Genomic DNA, 15,349 nt, shown 5'->3' with positions numbered 1-15,349 from the left:
CGACGTAGGCCTCAACGGTCCGCCCGATGAGATCTCCGAAGCACTTCAGCATGCATCGCTGGAAGGTAGCCCCCGCGTTTTTGAGGCCGAACGGCATCTTAACGTAGCAGTAGGGACCAAAGGGGGTGATGAAGGAGGTAGCGAGCTGGTCGGCCTCTTTCATCGCGATCTGGTGGTAGCCGGAATATGCGTCGAGGAAGCTGAGGGTCTCGCACTCGGCGGTTGAGTCGACTATTTGATCTATGCGTGGCAAAGGAAACGGATCCTTTGGACACGCTTTGTTGAGACCGGTATAATCGACACACATCCTCCATTTCCCGTTCTTTTTTGGTACAAGGACAGGATTGGCCAGCCACACGGGGTGGCGCACTTCCTTGATGAACCCGGCCGCCAGGAGCTTCTGGAGCTCTTCACCAATGGCCCTGCGCCTTTCATCATCGAAACGGCGCAAGCCTTGCTTCACTGGTTTGGAGCCGGCCCTGATGTTCAAGGAATGCTCGGCGACTTCTCTCGGGATGCCTGGCATGTCCGAGGGCTTCCACGCGAAGACGTCGCTGTTCGCGCGGAGGAAGTTGACGAGCGCGCTTTCCTATTTGGGGGATAGAGCCACGCTGATCCGCACAACCCCACCATTGGAACAGCCGGGATCGAGAGGGACTTCCTTGATGCCTTCGGTGGGCTCGAAGGAGGTATTCGACTGCTTGGCGTCGGGTTGATCTTCGGTCACCTCCGCAAGCTGGACCGCCATGCCGCTCGTGACGGTGATGGCCGCGGCGTACTCGCAACACTCTACGTCGCACTCATATGCGTTCTGGAAGGTCGTGCCGACGGTGATGACCCCCGTTGGGCCCTGGCAGCTTGAGCTTGAGGTAGGTGTAGTTGGGGATTGCCATGAACTTCGCGTAGCACGGCCGTCCGAAGATGGCATGGTAGGTTCCGCTAAACCCCACCACCTCGAAGGTGAGGACCTCCTTCCTATAGTTGGAAGGGGTCCCAAACGTAACGGGCAGGTCGATTTGCCCGAAGGGCGTCGCCTGCTTCCCTGGCACGACGCCATGGAAGGGTGCCTTGCTGGGACGGAGGCGGGAGCGATCGATCCCCATAGCGTCGAGAGTCTCGACGTAGATGAGGTTGAGGCCGCTGCCCGCATCCATGAGTACCTTGGTGAGGCGCGTCGTGCCGACGATAGGGTCGACGACGAGAGGGTAACGCCCCGGATGTCGGACGCGTCCAGGGTGGTCGGACCTATCGAAGGTGATGGCCGGCCCGGACCAGTCGAGGAAGGCCGGAGTCGCAGGCTCGGCTGCGTAGACCTCCCGGCGCTCCAGCTTTTGCTGGCGCTTGGTGTCGTACGCTGCGGAGCCGCCGAAGATCATGAAGCAGCCGTCGACTTTAGGGAAGCCGTCTTCCTTCTCTTCGTCGCCCTTCTTTTCCTCATCGGGCTTCCGCTTCCGGTCGCCTTTCACCGGATTGCCCACGAAGTACCTCTTCATGAGGTTACAGTCTTTGTAGGTGTGCTTGACGGGGAACTCGTGGTTCGGGCACGGTCCCTCGAGCAACTTGTCGAAGAAGCCGGGAGCGCCTTCGGGGGGCGGCTGCCCCCACTTGCGCTCGACCGCGGCCACGAGGGGGGCCTCGCGCCGCTGCTTGCCCTTCTTCTTCTGCTGGCGATTGGAAGTGCCTTCGTTGGCGTCCTCCTCTTGTTTCGCCTTGCCTTCGGAACGATCAAAGATCGCTCCGACAGCCTCTTCGCCGGAGGCGTAGCTAGTGGCGATATTGAGGAGCTCTTCCGTGGTTCGCGGGCCTCGGCGCCCCATCTCGTGGACGAGGGTCCAGCAAGAGGTCCCTGCTAGGAAGGCTCCTATGACGTCGGCGTCCGCGACGTTGGAGAGCTCGGTGCGTTTTCTGGAGAAGCGCCGGATGTAATCCCGGAGGGACTCGTCCACCCCCTGACGACAGCTCCGGAGATCCCAGGAGTTGCCGGGGCGCGTGTACGTCCCTTGGAAGTTTCCTATGAAAACCTCTTTCAGGTCGTTCCAGTTGCGAACGCGTCCCGAAGGGATATGTTCTAGCCAAGCTCGCGTGGAGTCTGCCAGGAAAAGGGGTAGGTTGCGGATGATAAACAGGTCATCATCCGCCCCGCCGGCTTGACATGCAAGCCGGTAATCGCTGAGCCACACTCTAGGATTTGTCTCCCCTGAGTATTTGGCTACACTCGTGGGTTGCCTGAAGCGCGGCGGAAAGGGCGCATTTAGGATGCGCGCGGAGAAGGCCCAAGGCCCAGCCGTTCCTGGGCTCGGGCTGCGGTCTTCCCTGCTGTCGTAGCGCCCGCCACGGTGAACGTGGTAGCCTCGATCTGCCCCGTCCCCCCTGTCCGCACGGGAGCATCTCCGCGCGTTCAGGGTGTCGCGGGCGTCGCGGACGAGACCGACGCGCTGGTGGACGGATCGAGCCTCGCCTCCCGCGGGGGGCGGGGTCCGTTGGGCGGACGTGGCCTGATTCGCCCCCGGAGGGGGTTGATGGACAGATTCCCCCCGCCGTTCTGGGGGTGCGTCAGGCGTCGCCCGGCTGGCGTTCTGCCCGCGTCGCCAGGACGCCAAACTTTCCGCCTGCTGGACGGCGACGCACTCGAGCAGGTTGCGCATCTCTTGGCGTGCCCGTCGCTCCTCGGGCGTCGCTGGTTCGGGGAGCTGTCGGAGCAACACCGCCGCGGCTGCGACGTTTTGGCTAGCGTGGGCAAAGAGTGGCGGACGCTCTCCGTCCGCACAGATGCGTTGCTGGACGTCGCGCGCCCGTTGTCGCGCTCCCCCCTCGTGGTGGGGGTGCTCTACTTCTTGACGAGCGCCCACGCGTGCTTCTGGTTGCCGAGAGCACTCCGGGGCCCTTGGTAAGGCTCCAGTTGTAGCTGCAGCGCGCGAGGGGGGAACCCGTTGTCTCCCCTCGGCACCATCGCCGTTGGACCCCTCAGAGTGCGCGTCGACCACAAGGCACTCGCGCGAGGGGTGGGGACTCCCGCTGCTGGAGCCAGCGTCAGAGATTGTCCTTGCCGCGCCTACGAGCTCGCTGCTCGCGGGCGACGTGGTCAAGGACCGCGCTAGGAGGCGTCCGTAAGCCCCCGTGGCGTTGCGTAGCCCGAAGGGCTGTCCTCTTGGTGAGGTCCTTCAGTGGGCGAGCGACCGCTCGCCGCCGTCCCGGCGGCAGGGCTGAGGGTAGCTGGGCGAGCGGGTAGGACGAGGACAGGGATCAGCTCGATCCCTTCCCCGGTGGCGAGGAAGTCCAGGCTCCCGAATCAGATTAGGGAGCCCGGAGCAAAGCTACCGTCGTAATTGGCCATCTGAGGCTGGGAACGTACGCGCAAAGGTCCCCTACCTGGCGCGCCAACTGTCGTTGTCAAGATCGGCCGATCAAGACTTAGACTAGTAAATTTCTTTTATGCGCGTAAGCCTCAGGTGGTAGCGTGGGAGACACGGGTTTAGATTGGTTCGGGCAAGGGAAGCCCTACGTCCAGTATCGAGGATGTTCGTGTTGCCCACGCGGGGTTCTGTAGTAGGGGTTACAGGTCGACGAGAGAGGGACTGGTCCCAAGTCTCTTTGGGTGCTCGTGCTCTCAAGGAGAGTCGTTGTGTGCAGTGGCTTGTGGGAGAAGAAGCCGATCCCCCCTCCAGCCCTGGATTCCTCCTTTTATATCGCAAGGGGGTGGCCGGAGTTACAGTTGGGATCGGGTGAAGAGGACTGTAAAGAGTAAAGCGTAGAATGGTAAAAACACGGCAGGGAGGAGGAGCAAGTTCCTAGGCGCCCGACGCCTCTGCCGGCCCCTGGCGAACGCCGACGTGCATGCCGGAAGGGGAGGCCGCCGTGTGCCAACTGTTGTTGCTCCCTACAGATAGCTCCTTCGATACCCGTAGGCGTCGGGTCATGATGAGGGCGTTCCGTCGTTATCCTGGTGTCTACTGGGGAGGACGGTGGATGCTGTTGTTCAGGCGATGGCTCCTGAGAGAGAGCGTCACATCCTTGCCGTGCGGGGCCCGAGGATAGGCCGGTCTCTCCTTCGCTCCGGCTGGCGCAGGTCATGAGTACCCTGCGGCGAATGGGAGTCAGCCGCCGACACTGTAGCCTTTACAGTGTGGTCGTGCACGGGTACTTGTGACAGGTTGCGTGAGGAGCGCCGTCATCCGTTCCCTCTGCCAGGCCTGCGGCGCATTTATGGCGAGGCCGACGAGGGGACCCACAGGATTTTGTCGGTCTCGTCCATCTGGACCGTATCCGAGGGGGATGCCTGCCCCGGGGGCCTCAACGCGCCCGACCCCTTCGCTTGGGGTCGGACGAGGCGGAACTTCGTGACGAGGGGTCGGGCGCCCCAGACCCCGGGGCCGCAGTCGGGCGAGGCGGAAACTTTGTGGAAGGGGGTCGGACGTTCCTGATCCTGGCGTCTTGGTCGGGCGAGGCGGAGCTTTGATCACGTCTAGGTGGGCCCGGGCCTCCGTGTCTGCTTCCTTAAGTGGTGTCTTAGGGGATCGTTAATATTTCCCCCCAACAATGACCTTTCAGGTACAAAGGCTTGAGGTGACGGTGTCTCTCATCCTCTGGTTTCTCAAATATAGCTTGCTGGGCCGGCAACACCAATTAGGCAACCTCCTGTTCATCGCTATGACATGCCCCAAATTCAGAAGGTAAAATAAAAACCATATTAATTTCAGCTGATACCTCTTTATCTTTATTCGCTTGCTTGACACGCCACTCCTAGTTTTGTTCCTAGAAGCGCAGGCGTTGAACCCTCCTTCTCTAAGTCTTGGTTAACCCTTCTGGGCACCAACGCTCCCTAGGAATCAGCTTCTATTGACGTCTGATAAGTTCCTCCTTGGACTCGTCGATGACAACATAGTTGCACCTTGGTAGGTAGCTTAGTCTCTCATGCACAGATTGAACTTCCCTTTCCTCATCGGATCCCTCGACTGCCCGACGGTGCCTTGATGACTGTCGTTCATGCACCAATCGGCATTGTCTCTTGGACTCACGATAGCCTTGATACTGTGAACTGCACTATGGGCAATCAATAGTCGATGGTAACCAAAGCTTTTCATTCTAGCAGTATTGGAAGAAAGGATACTTCCAATGTGACTCAAACTTGCTCCGGTCATCATCTGCCCTAGCTTCCTGAACCTCTCGTTTGCGCTGGTACTTCTTGATTAGCATCTTGGATGTTACTTTAGGATTCCTAACAGATCGGCTGGCTTCATCTTCCTCTACTTCTTGAGACTAGCTTACTTTCTTTTTGTAGTCCTCAGCCGATATCTACACCCGCGAGTCCACTATTCCAGATTCCTTGGCTCTCTGGGACGTGAGAAGTGCCGACTGGAGCCTAGTTTCTTCTTTCCTATCAACTAGGGTAGCTTCTACCATGTTAACTGCTGGGAAAGGGTGCTTGTCAACCTTCATCTACTTCTTGTTGTCGTCAACCTTTAACCTTCCTTGTTCTATGGCGGTCTGAATCTGCTGATGGAACACTTTACAATTATTGGTGTGAGGTGTGACAAAGTTGTGCAGCTTGCAATACTTCCTCTTCTTAAGTCCCTCAGCCGATGGTATCTTATGACCCGGAGGCAATTTAATCTGTCCTTCTTGCAGCAACAAGTCAAATATTTCATCGGCCTTAGTAATATCAAAGTCATATGTCTCCATATTGGTTTTGATCCATGGACACGAAACCGGCTTCTTCCTCTTGACCCACTCTGCTACAACAATCTCCCCTTCTGCATCGGAGTCTTCATTAGATGAATCATATGCATTGAAGTTGGAGACTCCATATTTGCCCCTACGCGTGTTCTGGAATAGGCTCTCATGAACCGAGACCTTATGCACTAGTTATGCTAAGCTTTCAAAGTCCTAAGGAGCAAACTTTTCTTTGGTAGGATCCAGTAGCTCTTGATAAGCCAATTCAACCAGTTGTCCATCAGTTAAGAATATATTATAACACTTGTTGCGCACATCCCAAAACCTCTAGACAAAGGCAGCCACCGTTTCCCTATTTATTTGCTTCTTCATCATCATCAGATCCTTTAGCTTCATCTCTTGGGCTTCTACATAATAGCGCCTATAAAATAATCTTTCCAAATCTTCCCAATTATTGATGGAGTTGGGTGCCAATGTTGAAAACCATGTAAAAGCGAGTCTCATCAATGATAATGGAAACATTCACACTTTAAGTGCGTCCATGGTAGCCGCTTCTCCGCATTGGACTAGGAATCGACTGACGTATTTCCTTGTAGACATATTGTCTTCTCTAGAAAATTTAGCAAAATCAGGAACACGGTACCGATGTGGCATCGCCACTTGATCAAACCATGTAGGGTATGGGCGTTGGTATGTATAAGATTGTTCCTTGGGCTTCAAACCAAATTGACTGCTCATAACCTCAGTAATTTTCGCAGCCCAATCTTCATTATTCTGCCCATTTCCATGCTGCTAATGTGGAGAGGCTGAGGGTACAAATCCATCTATAACATGAGGTTCTCGAATATCAAATGCTCTGTTTCCATCAGATGTAAAATCTGACTGCCTTGGTGGCATTGAGTGTTGATTTGCAGTCTGGATAGAAATTGATCCTGATCTTTGTCTCGGCTGGCCATTAGATGGGCCGATCGTCGGCTGTCTTGCCAGGTGTCTGGAAGATAAATCATGTACACCACCTCCGTGACCAGACATGTTAGCCACATATCTTTTCCAGGACTGTTTGTTAACATAATGCTCTGCAACCTGCAAGATCGTCTTCTGGATTTCATTTGCAAATACCCCAGTTGGGCTAATCAAAGTCTTGTTGACCATAGAGTTGATCTTAGACTGAAGCTCAAGGTCATCTTCCTCGGCCTCCTGATTTTTATCTCTGGTTCGTGGCATTGGCACTGGCAGAGGATGATTCTTGTGATCCCTGTTGCGGTTCATGCTAAACGATTGCAGACAAGCTGCTTGGAACTTTGCAGTAGCGTCTTCTACTTCTTTCCTTTGTAATTCATCAAGTTTGTCCATGGTAATCTCAGTTGCCACAAACTGCTTGGGAGCTTTGGGATCGCCGGATTGATCGTCTCCAGTCTCGCCAGTCATCTGGTTGAAGTTGAGACAACGACGAGCACTAATAACGTTTGTTGATTGTTGGTCCCACCGAGCGTGCCAAGAGCGTGTTGACGCAAAATCTAGGCTTCAGGCTTCTTCGTTGAACAACATGGAGGACCTGGGATATCTACTTGACTCCAGTGTAGGATCCAAATCGGCTCACGAAGGTGCAAGGCGTGCCAGTCAATTTGACTTGAAATTAACAACGGAAACACTAAATTCCTGAGCTAATAGGCGGCTAAGCATTCTAGCTCATTGATAGGCGTTACTTTGAATAAACACCATTAAACGCCTTTGAATAAACACCATTACAGTTAGATTTTCAATGTAAGTAAATAAAAAGAAGTATTGATAGCATGTGCCATCGGCTATATGAGCCGACGAGCTAAGATAGATGCAATATAAAACAACAGTCATAAAAGTATCACTTGCTAATCATGCGCATGTCAATTAAATCAATAGATCTAGTCAATATCATGAGACGTAGATTGGACTTAACCAAGACAGTACGACTAAGAGGACATTAACCTCAATCTATTAATCTAAAAATTTAAAGCATGCTCTTGCCTACCACTTACAAGTCGATTAAGCTAACGGATCTGATTAATGTCATGAGAAGTATATTGAACTTAATCAAGGCAATACAGCTGAGAGAACATTAACTTTGGCCCACTAACTTAACAGACTAGCTTGCGGCAGCAAGATCTCGTACGCATAGCTATCAGCTCAATGACGTCATCATGCTTTTGAGAGATATGGATGATACCCAGCCTATGTATCGGCTCTCAATGGTAGCGTTTTGACGTTAAAGATCCGATAGCTAGCAATACGACGGGCAGAGGTAAAGATCTATCGGACCTAGCATATGTAAAGAAATTAAAGCATGCAAGATCTAACCAGCCAATACGATCAGATAATGGGTGAACGCTTAAACAAGATCAAGAAGCCGAGAAAGACAACCTAACTAGTGTGAGCACTTCATAAAACTAAGAGATCGATACGATACAACTTAATAAAACCAAATAACTCGATAACTATGAGCAATGTCAAAGACAAATAGAACATTGGACAAAGCCTAGAAAGTTCTACTTTCAATCTAAGTTAACTCGATAACTAGCCCTTACGATAAGAGATCAGAATATTGGACGATGCCTAGAAAGTTCTGATACAGATAACGTAACGACCGGGTGACGGTACTTACAAGCTCGTCTGAGATCAAAACCAATGCAACCTTGCACGCAAAAAGAAACTTGCCGGTTTCTACTCTACTCCTACTCCTTAGGTTTTGGTGGCGTGGCGCCGAAAGGTTGCGTTGATTGATTGATGATTCTTTTTTTACAAGGCTCATGGGTTTATTTTATACCTTGGAGCAAGCTAAAATCCTAGTCGATTACAATATGAACCGATACAAACGAGTATAAAAACTACTAGAGATAAATCTCCACGCTTTCCCTTATTTGGTGGAGTCGGTTTCTCTTCGGATCGGATCCCTCCCGTCTTCTATCGACTTCTGGAACCCAGTCGCTCGTGGTGGACTTTGGTCAACATCGAACCGTCAACGGACCCTTCCTTTCTCTTTTATCACCTATCAGAATCTTATCTTTTTCGATTGATTCTGGTAAACATACCGGTGTTAACAGAAGATCCAACAGGAGTGAGGGTGCATGGAGAGGTTTGGAAGGATGAGAAGCTAAAACAAATAAATTGAAACCGGCAGCGTGATGGTGTGATGGTGTGGAGGGTCTGACCGGCAGCGTGCGGCACTAATCGCCGTCATGATCATGGAGGTGGCCGCTCCGTTTCTGCGCATGGCTTCAACGTCGTCGATCGCTTTTCGTGTGTGTGGTAGTGCAGGAACAGGGAGGAGGCTTGCCGTTTGCGCAACCAGCGAGATAAGAGGCCGGCAGTCCTTACCTTCGCGTGGGCGTGGTGGCAGGGCGCTCTCGTGGAGCCGCCGACGTCGATCTTGCGGTAGCGACGCGGAGCGCAGAGGGCCGAGGAAGCTAGCAGTAGGGAACGCATGGAGATTAGGGAAAGAAAATATTACTACCGTGATTAGGAAAGGTAACCGAAGGAAAGGAGCGTGGTTTACGCGGGTGACGTGAAAATTGCTGAGCGGGGAGGGGGATGGGTTGGGCGGGTCAATTTCTTCTCCGTGAAAAAAGTAGCACCCAAGCGTCAGAAATATTTTTTAACGTCCAATTTTCACCCCTTTCCAACACTTTCCAATTCCTTTCGTCCGCAGGTGCTCCTAACCGGCTTGCGGCGGCATGGTGTAATGGCCGGCGGTGCAAGGGCGAGCACGCGGAGCAGGAGCGGCGGCCGGCGGCTGGCGGCGCGGCTGTGCCTGATGGGGGTGGGGGCAGGAGTAGTGGAGGCACGGTGAAACCTGCAGAGCAGGAGCGGCGTGTGCGGGCGTGCAGGTGTGCAGCGGTCCGGCTCGGACGCATGGTGCTGCCAGGAAAGAGCGGCGCCGCCGTGGCTGGTGTTTTCTTCACCTGGTGGCTGTGTTTTCTTCACCTGGACTTGGGCTGTTGGGCAGTTTTTGACGGAGGCAAACAGAAATACTAGATAGTTTAACGTTGCAACTTTTTGGTGGTAAACATCTGTAGTTCAATCTTTTGATGGTATATATCTAATAGCTGTTTCTTTTGATGGTATGATCCAATTTTTCCTTTTTTTCCTTTTGGAATTGAATGGTCTGCTTTTGTGGCTGCACATCCTGGAGCATAAGTGTAACTAGCTAAACAAAACCGGCAGCAATGCAACAATCAACAAAACTAAAATGAGATGACAACATGCTTTTTAAATCAAAAACCAAATATCAACCTCTTGGCGAAATACCGTCAAGTTGCTCGAGGGAAATCATCTTCCTGTGCTTCTGCTCATGAGCGTTCACCTTTAGAACGGTGCTTAGATGATGTTTGAATGTTTGATGGTTCATGCGAGCAGACGAATATAAATTTGGAGCCTATTCAACATACTCACTCTGGATCAATATACTACAGTAGTTGTTTAAACTCTTCTACAATCTACAAAATACTTGTTTGTTGTTCTACAACTTCTGGCAGGTTTGACGTGCTTTTTCTAGTCTTACACGTACCCTTCCTTAAATGCATCATAAATCAACAACTCTCTAACACGTGCACACTTTAAAGAACATCCAGAGTAAGGTGATCATTTCATCTATCTTCTTATGCCCAACTGTAAAACAATAAGCACCGTGAACCAGAGTGTTTGTTTTAAGCTGGTCTGCTGCGGATGAAACATAGTTCTCAAGGACATGCTGGAATCATAACACAGTTTTTAATACTGTTACCTCAATCCAAAGATTCCCATCATATCACAAGCTCTAAATTTCACTATATAAATTAACCTATACACCACTACGCTAGCACCACCTAATATTGAGAGGGAACCAAGTATGATTACCTCAAATGAATTATAGTAGTCCTTATATGAAACTATATCAGAGCCCTTTGCAACTTATATTAATCTGCATACAACACCATATCCATCTGCTGGTGTCCAGGTAGAACTTGGAGCTGCACTCAGTGTATATGTAATGAAGTTCACCAATCAATGTCTCAATGAATTGAATGCCAAGGCACTGTGCGATTCAAGCGCCTTCTTCAGATTTCTTCTTTATTTTGAGAGCAGCTCCGACGACATTTCCCCTTGTTATCATCCCAACCTTCAGGAACGGAAATTTCATTATGTTTACGCAAAAAAGAATGTTCAAAATATTTTGTTAATGGTATTGAGCTAAAGCAGACAAACAGGAACTGCAAGGAAGGATGGATCCACTCACTAGTTTCCCTGTGCTGTCAACTACAGGTAATCTTCGGTATTTGGTTTCAAGTAGCAACCTTATGGCAGCATCAAGATTAGTATTTTCACGCACCGCAAGAGGTGAAGAAGTCATTACATCACCAATGACTTTGCCATTAGTTTTGTTTAATAGTCTCTGTATCTCACGGAATGTCTGTAGAGCAGTAATTATGAGTTAAAAAAAGTATATCCTGAAGAGATGACCACAAATTTATTCATAGAAGTAGTGAAAACAAATGAGAGAAATAATCAGATATTCTAATAGTACAAACAGTGCAGAATGTTATCCTTATTTTGTTTAAGCTAGACTGATTGAGGATTCTTGATGTACAAAAGTGTGGTTCAAAGTCTCATGTGGTGCGAACATTTTATTCTATGGAGGAGCTGTTTTGTGAACACAGAAAATTCCCCCCATAAAGAAAAACTGCCTCCACATCAAAGCAGAGCATTTCATCTCAATAGGTGGGAGATAAAAAGGTCAGAAAAAATAGAGCTGATATGTAAAGATACTATTTTTTAAAAGTAGTACACTAGCCAACATGAGTAATTCAATCATGAGATACCTTCCAAGTACTATCCACCTCAGGGAACATGTTTGTATTTGTGTCAGCCAGTCCATTTCCTGAATCATGAGATAAATATAATAAATGAAGAGATAATGAATACTACCACTAACTGTTTCCCAAAAAAGAAGAATAGTGAATACTACCACTAACTGTTTCCCAAAAAAGAAGAATAGCGCCAGACACCATGTAGAACAATATATGACTGTAAAGATGAATTGCAGGACACAATAGAAAGTAATGGAAAGGATATGATCAAAGTGTTGTATGAAATATACTACAGACAACATGCAGAAGGTAGCTCCTTTTGTTGCATCACAACTGACTAGTAGCATGAATGACTTGGTATGTGTGCAGTTCCAAACAAATGGTGTAATATGAATTCTTTGCAAGCAAAAGATTAAAATTTCCTGGAAATCATGAATACCTGGCATTGAGTCCAATGCTAACAGATCATAATCTGATACGACCCCAACCTGCAGGTGCAGATATTGGGAATATAATTGACATCAGAGATAGCACTGCAATAATAGCCAAGCTAATTGGTGTAATTCAGGTTAACAGAGGAAAGTGAACTAAGTTCATGCGGTCCAATAACAACAGAGTAGAAGAATACTATAACTCTATAAGACAGTTGGGGAAAAGATTTAAGGATAAAACTAACCAGCTTCCAGTTGTCGTCAATCACAGGGAAGCCAGAGATCCTGTGCTGCACCAACATCTCAAGGGCTGCGCAAAAAGAAACAGCAGAAGTGAGCAACTTGGGAAATTACAAAGCAATCGAGCCCAGGCATCACACTAGGAAGGAGGAGAGGGGTACCTTCGTCAACTGAAGTTGTAGGTTTGACAACGTAGAGATTTTCCCTTGTCGTCATGAAGTCACCAACCGTGTAAACTCCATTGCTTTGCTGAACAAGGAGGGTGCAGATATTATCAGTACAGAAGTGATGTTAAAACCCATACATATATTCAATTCCAAGGAGAACAATTTCGTCAACAGATGAACACTAGTATTTGTGCGCTTGCTGAAAGAGGCATCTGAACGACAGGAATGTGAATTGAACAAGAATGACTTTGACATCGTCCTACTAATCTAAAGGAAAATTGCTTTTTTTCCCCTCCCTTTTTACAACAGTGCTGTTACAAGGTGGTTATTTCAGAAAGAGTTACTGTTCACTTCTTTTTCCCTGTTCTGATTCTGAAGAAGAAAAGCCTCCAATTCATTCTTGGGAGAATTTCGGCCGGAAAAAGGGGTTGGTTTCAAGCATGAGTATATAATCCAGCACCAATTCAACTTTAAAGACGGAAGGAGTACTATTCTAAACAAGGGTAGATACCAAAATAGCATCAATTCCTCTTATAACCAAGGAAAATTTAGAGAAAAGTAAAAAAAGCCGTCCTCACCCCGTCGACGCCTCCCGCGGCTGGCGCGGCCGCTGCTGCGGCGCGCGCGCGGACGGGCCTGCAGGACGCCGGGCCCCGCCCCGGCACAACCCGCCCCGGGCGTCCCGCGGGCGTAGAAGGGCGGCGCCGGGCGGCGAGGGCGGCGTTGGCGGAGAGCAGCAGCGTGGCGTCCATGGCGGCGCCGCCTGGTGCGCCGAGGGAACGACTGGGTGGTCGATCCGAGCGGGGGTGGGGCTGGACGGCGGATGGCTGCAGCCTGGTGATTGACTGGGAGGATATTATAGGTAGAGTAGCTAGCTGGTGGGGAAGCAAATGCAAAAGCATGCGTGCCGACGACGACGGCGAACGGATAGGGACCGGACCGTTCTCGGCCGTCCGCGCCGCGGCCACCGTTTGCGTGATCGACACTCGACTTGTGCACGTGCTCGCCCTCGCTCTAGAACCAACATCTCTGAAATGGTAATCCATTTTAATGCTGACAGATTATTCCCGCCATTTTAGTGTTGCTACATGAAGATAAGTAAAAAAGGTTGGTCAAAGTAAACAATGTCAGGTATACAAAGGAGTATTATATAAAATTGAATTTTATGCATGAAGAGGAAAAACTGCCCCCAAAAATCTATGCTCAGTATTTTGCACACAATCTCTATTTTGCCAACCCAAAACCAACAACCAATATGGCGAGATATAGTGAAGGTCTACGCTATCACAATCTTCCAATTCACATCATCTTCGTACGTACCAAACTCGATCTCGCGGTTGTCACCGGTTCTCAAAATTGGGCACAATAGCTATGGATACACTAATGGTTGACTAGTTTTTGGAAGACCCTAAAACCAGATCATTGCAAGTTTTCTTTTTGAAAATGTGGAAATGCTTGAGCTTCCACCATCTCACAAAACATAATACGAGAACAAAGCATTTCCACATTTAGCTAGATGACGACGGTTCAGCGGTGGCCGGCGAAGGGCAGCTTCCGACGTCGCTGTAGCTCCGTTCGCGTCGGCGGACGTCGGCCGGCCGAGTCGTGTTTCTCTTCCCTCCTTGCAGTCTCGCTCGCGGTCACCCGACGCGGCTCCATGTGCTGATTTCCACTATCCGACGAGAACCCTGCATGGACGCATGCAGCTAGAGATTTTCCCCCAGGGAGGAAAAAGCAGGCACCACAATCCACACGGCCGTGGATGTTTTTTTTAAATATTATTAACGCAAGGAACGACATCTTTCGAAAAAAAAAACGCAAGGAACGACGACCACGGTTGTTGCTTCAGGTTCAATCCCGTCCCGAACTTCGCAGTTCTTGCCTTTTAAAAAAAAACTTCGCAGTTCTTTGTATTCAGAGTTCAGACTTGCATTTCAGGAAGGGAAGGTTTTAGCATGGACAGGCCACTCCACATTTCTAAATTCTAAGGGTAACACTGGCCAAAAAAGATCTCAGGTTAAAAAAACAGAGATATATACTTCATCCGTTCCAAATTGTAGACGTGCATCTAGTCAAAATGACATACAATTTGAAACGGAGGAAAGAGTTGATAGTTCTTATTCGTTGTCGCTGCAAACTTTGCTTTTCTCCCATATTTAACGTCCATTTACCAAGTGGGTCCACACACACCTTGTCGATGCAGGCATCGCTGAAAGAATGAAAGAATTAATGAAATCGCAATGGCAAAATAAATACTCTCTGTTCATATTGGAACGGAGGTAGTAATTTTATCAAGGGAAAAACTATGTCTTAAAATGAAAGAAACACCATCATTGAAGGTTGATTTGACACCCATTTAGATACCAGATGAAGATAGGGTACCTTTGTTGGTTATATCTGTTGTGGTGTAACGTGACCATTAGATAAATTGCTTGTATTTTTAGCTAATTGTTCTTTTAATAATTTCATTCAAAAAACATTTTTCTCCAATCGGGATAGGGTGTGTGAGTACGTATTCATAGAAGTGGGCATGCCTGTGTGTATATTAACATCTCCATCTTTACTAGAAAAAACATCTCTATCTCTACTATGTTTCATATAATAGAAACAAATATCACAAAACGGACTCAAGGGGGAAAAAACCAAGAATTCTAGAAATAAATCTTTAAAAGTGTTTTCATCATTTTTTCGCATGCGATCTTCTATTTCTAGGGTTAATGTGTTACCAAATGACCATAATCTTTAAACTGATCATGAAAGTTTCTAATATATTTTTACATAATTATGATATTTCGTCGTTACACCAGAAAATTTAAGACTCAATTTGTACGTGAAGAAAAAAATATCATTAGAGCGGTTGAATGCACCAATTAAAATGGTTTATGGAGAAACATTAACCATCTGAGACAACCATCTGTCGTATGATCCTAACGTATGTGATGTAATGTATGGCACTGATAGATGAAGTATTATCTCAATGATCTGGAAAACGAAAAAAAAAAACACAACCACACAAGTTTGG

The 15,349-nt window shown here is 48.9% G+C and overlaps 1 protein-coding gene across 1 annotated transcript; it reads right to left on the bottom strand.

Annotated features, from left to right (window-relative positions):
- Nucleotides 1–10,276: 10,276 nt before the first annotated feature.
- On the bottom strand, nucleotides 10,277–13,183 carry LOC101766568 (CBS domain-containing protein CBSX1, chloroplastic). Its single transcript, XM_004956248.4, has 7 exons — nucleotides 12,906–13,183; nucleotides 12,322–12,409; nucleotides 12,166–12,230; nucleotides 11,929–11,977; nucleotides 11,502–11,560; nucleotides 10,919–11,092; nucleotides 10,277–10,801 (listed from the first exon to the last, which is right to left on the bottom strand). Exons 1-7 carry the CDS (start codon nucleotides 13,077–13,079, stop codon nucleotides 10,727–10,729), a joined length of 684 nt encoding a protein of 227 aa, XP_004956305.2. The 5' UTR covers nucleotides 13,080–13,183; the 3' UTR covers nucleotides 10,277–10,726.
- Between the last annotated feature and the right edge of the window lie 2,166 nt (nucleotides 13,184–15,349).

Source organism: Setaria italica, chromosome II (assembly GCF_000263155.2).
Source record: "Setaria italica strain Yugu1 chromosome II, Setaria_italica_v2.0, whole genome shotgun sequence".
NCBI lineage: Eukaryota > Viridiplantae > Streptophyta > Magnoliopsida > Poales > Poaceae > Setaria > Setaria italica.
Note: the sequence above shows the minus strand (reverse complement) of the source record. Positions and strands in the feature narration are given on the sequence as shown.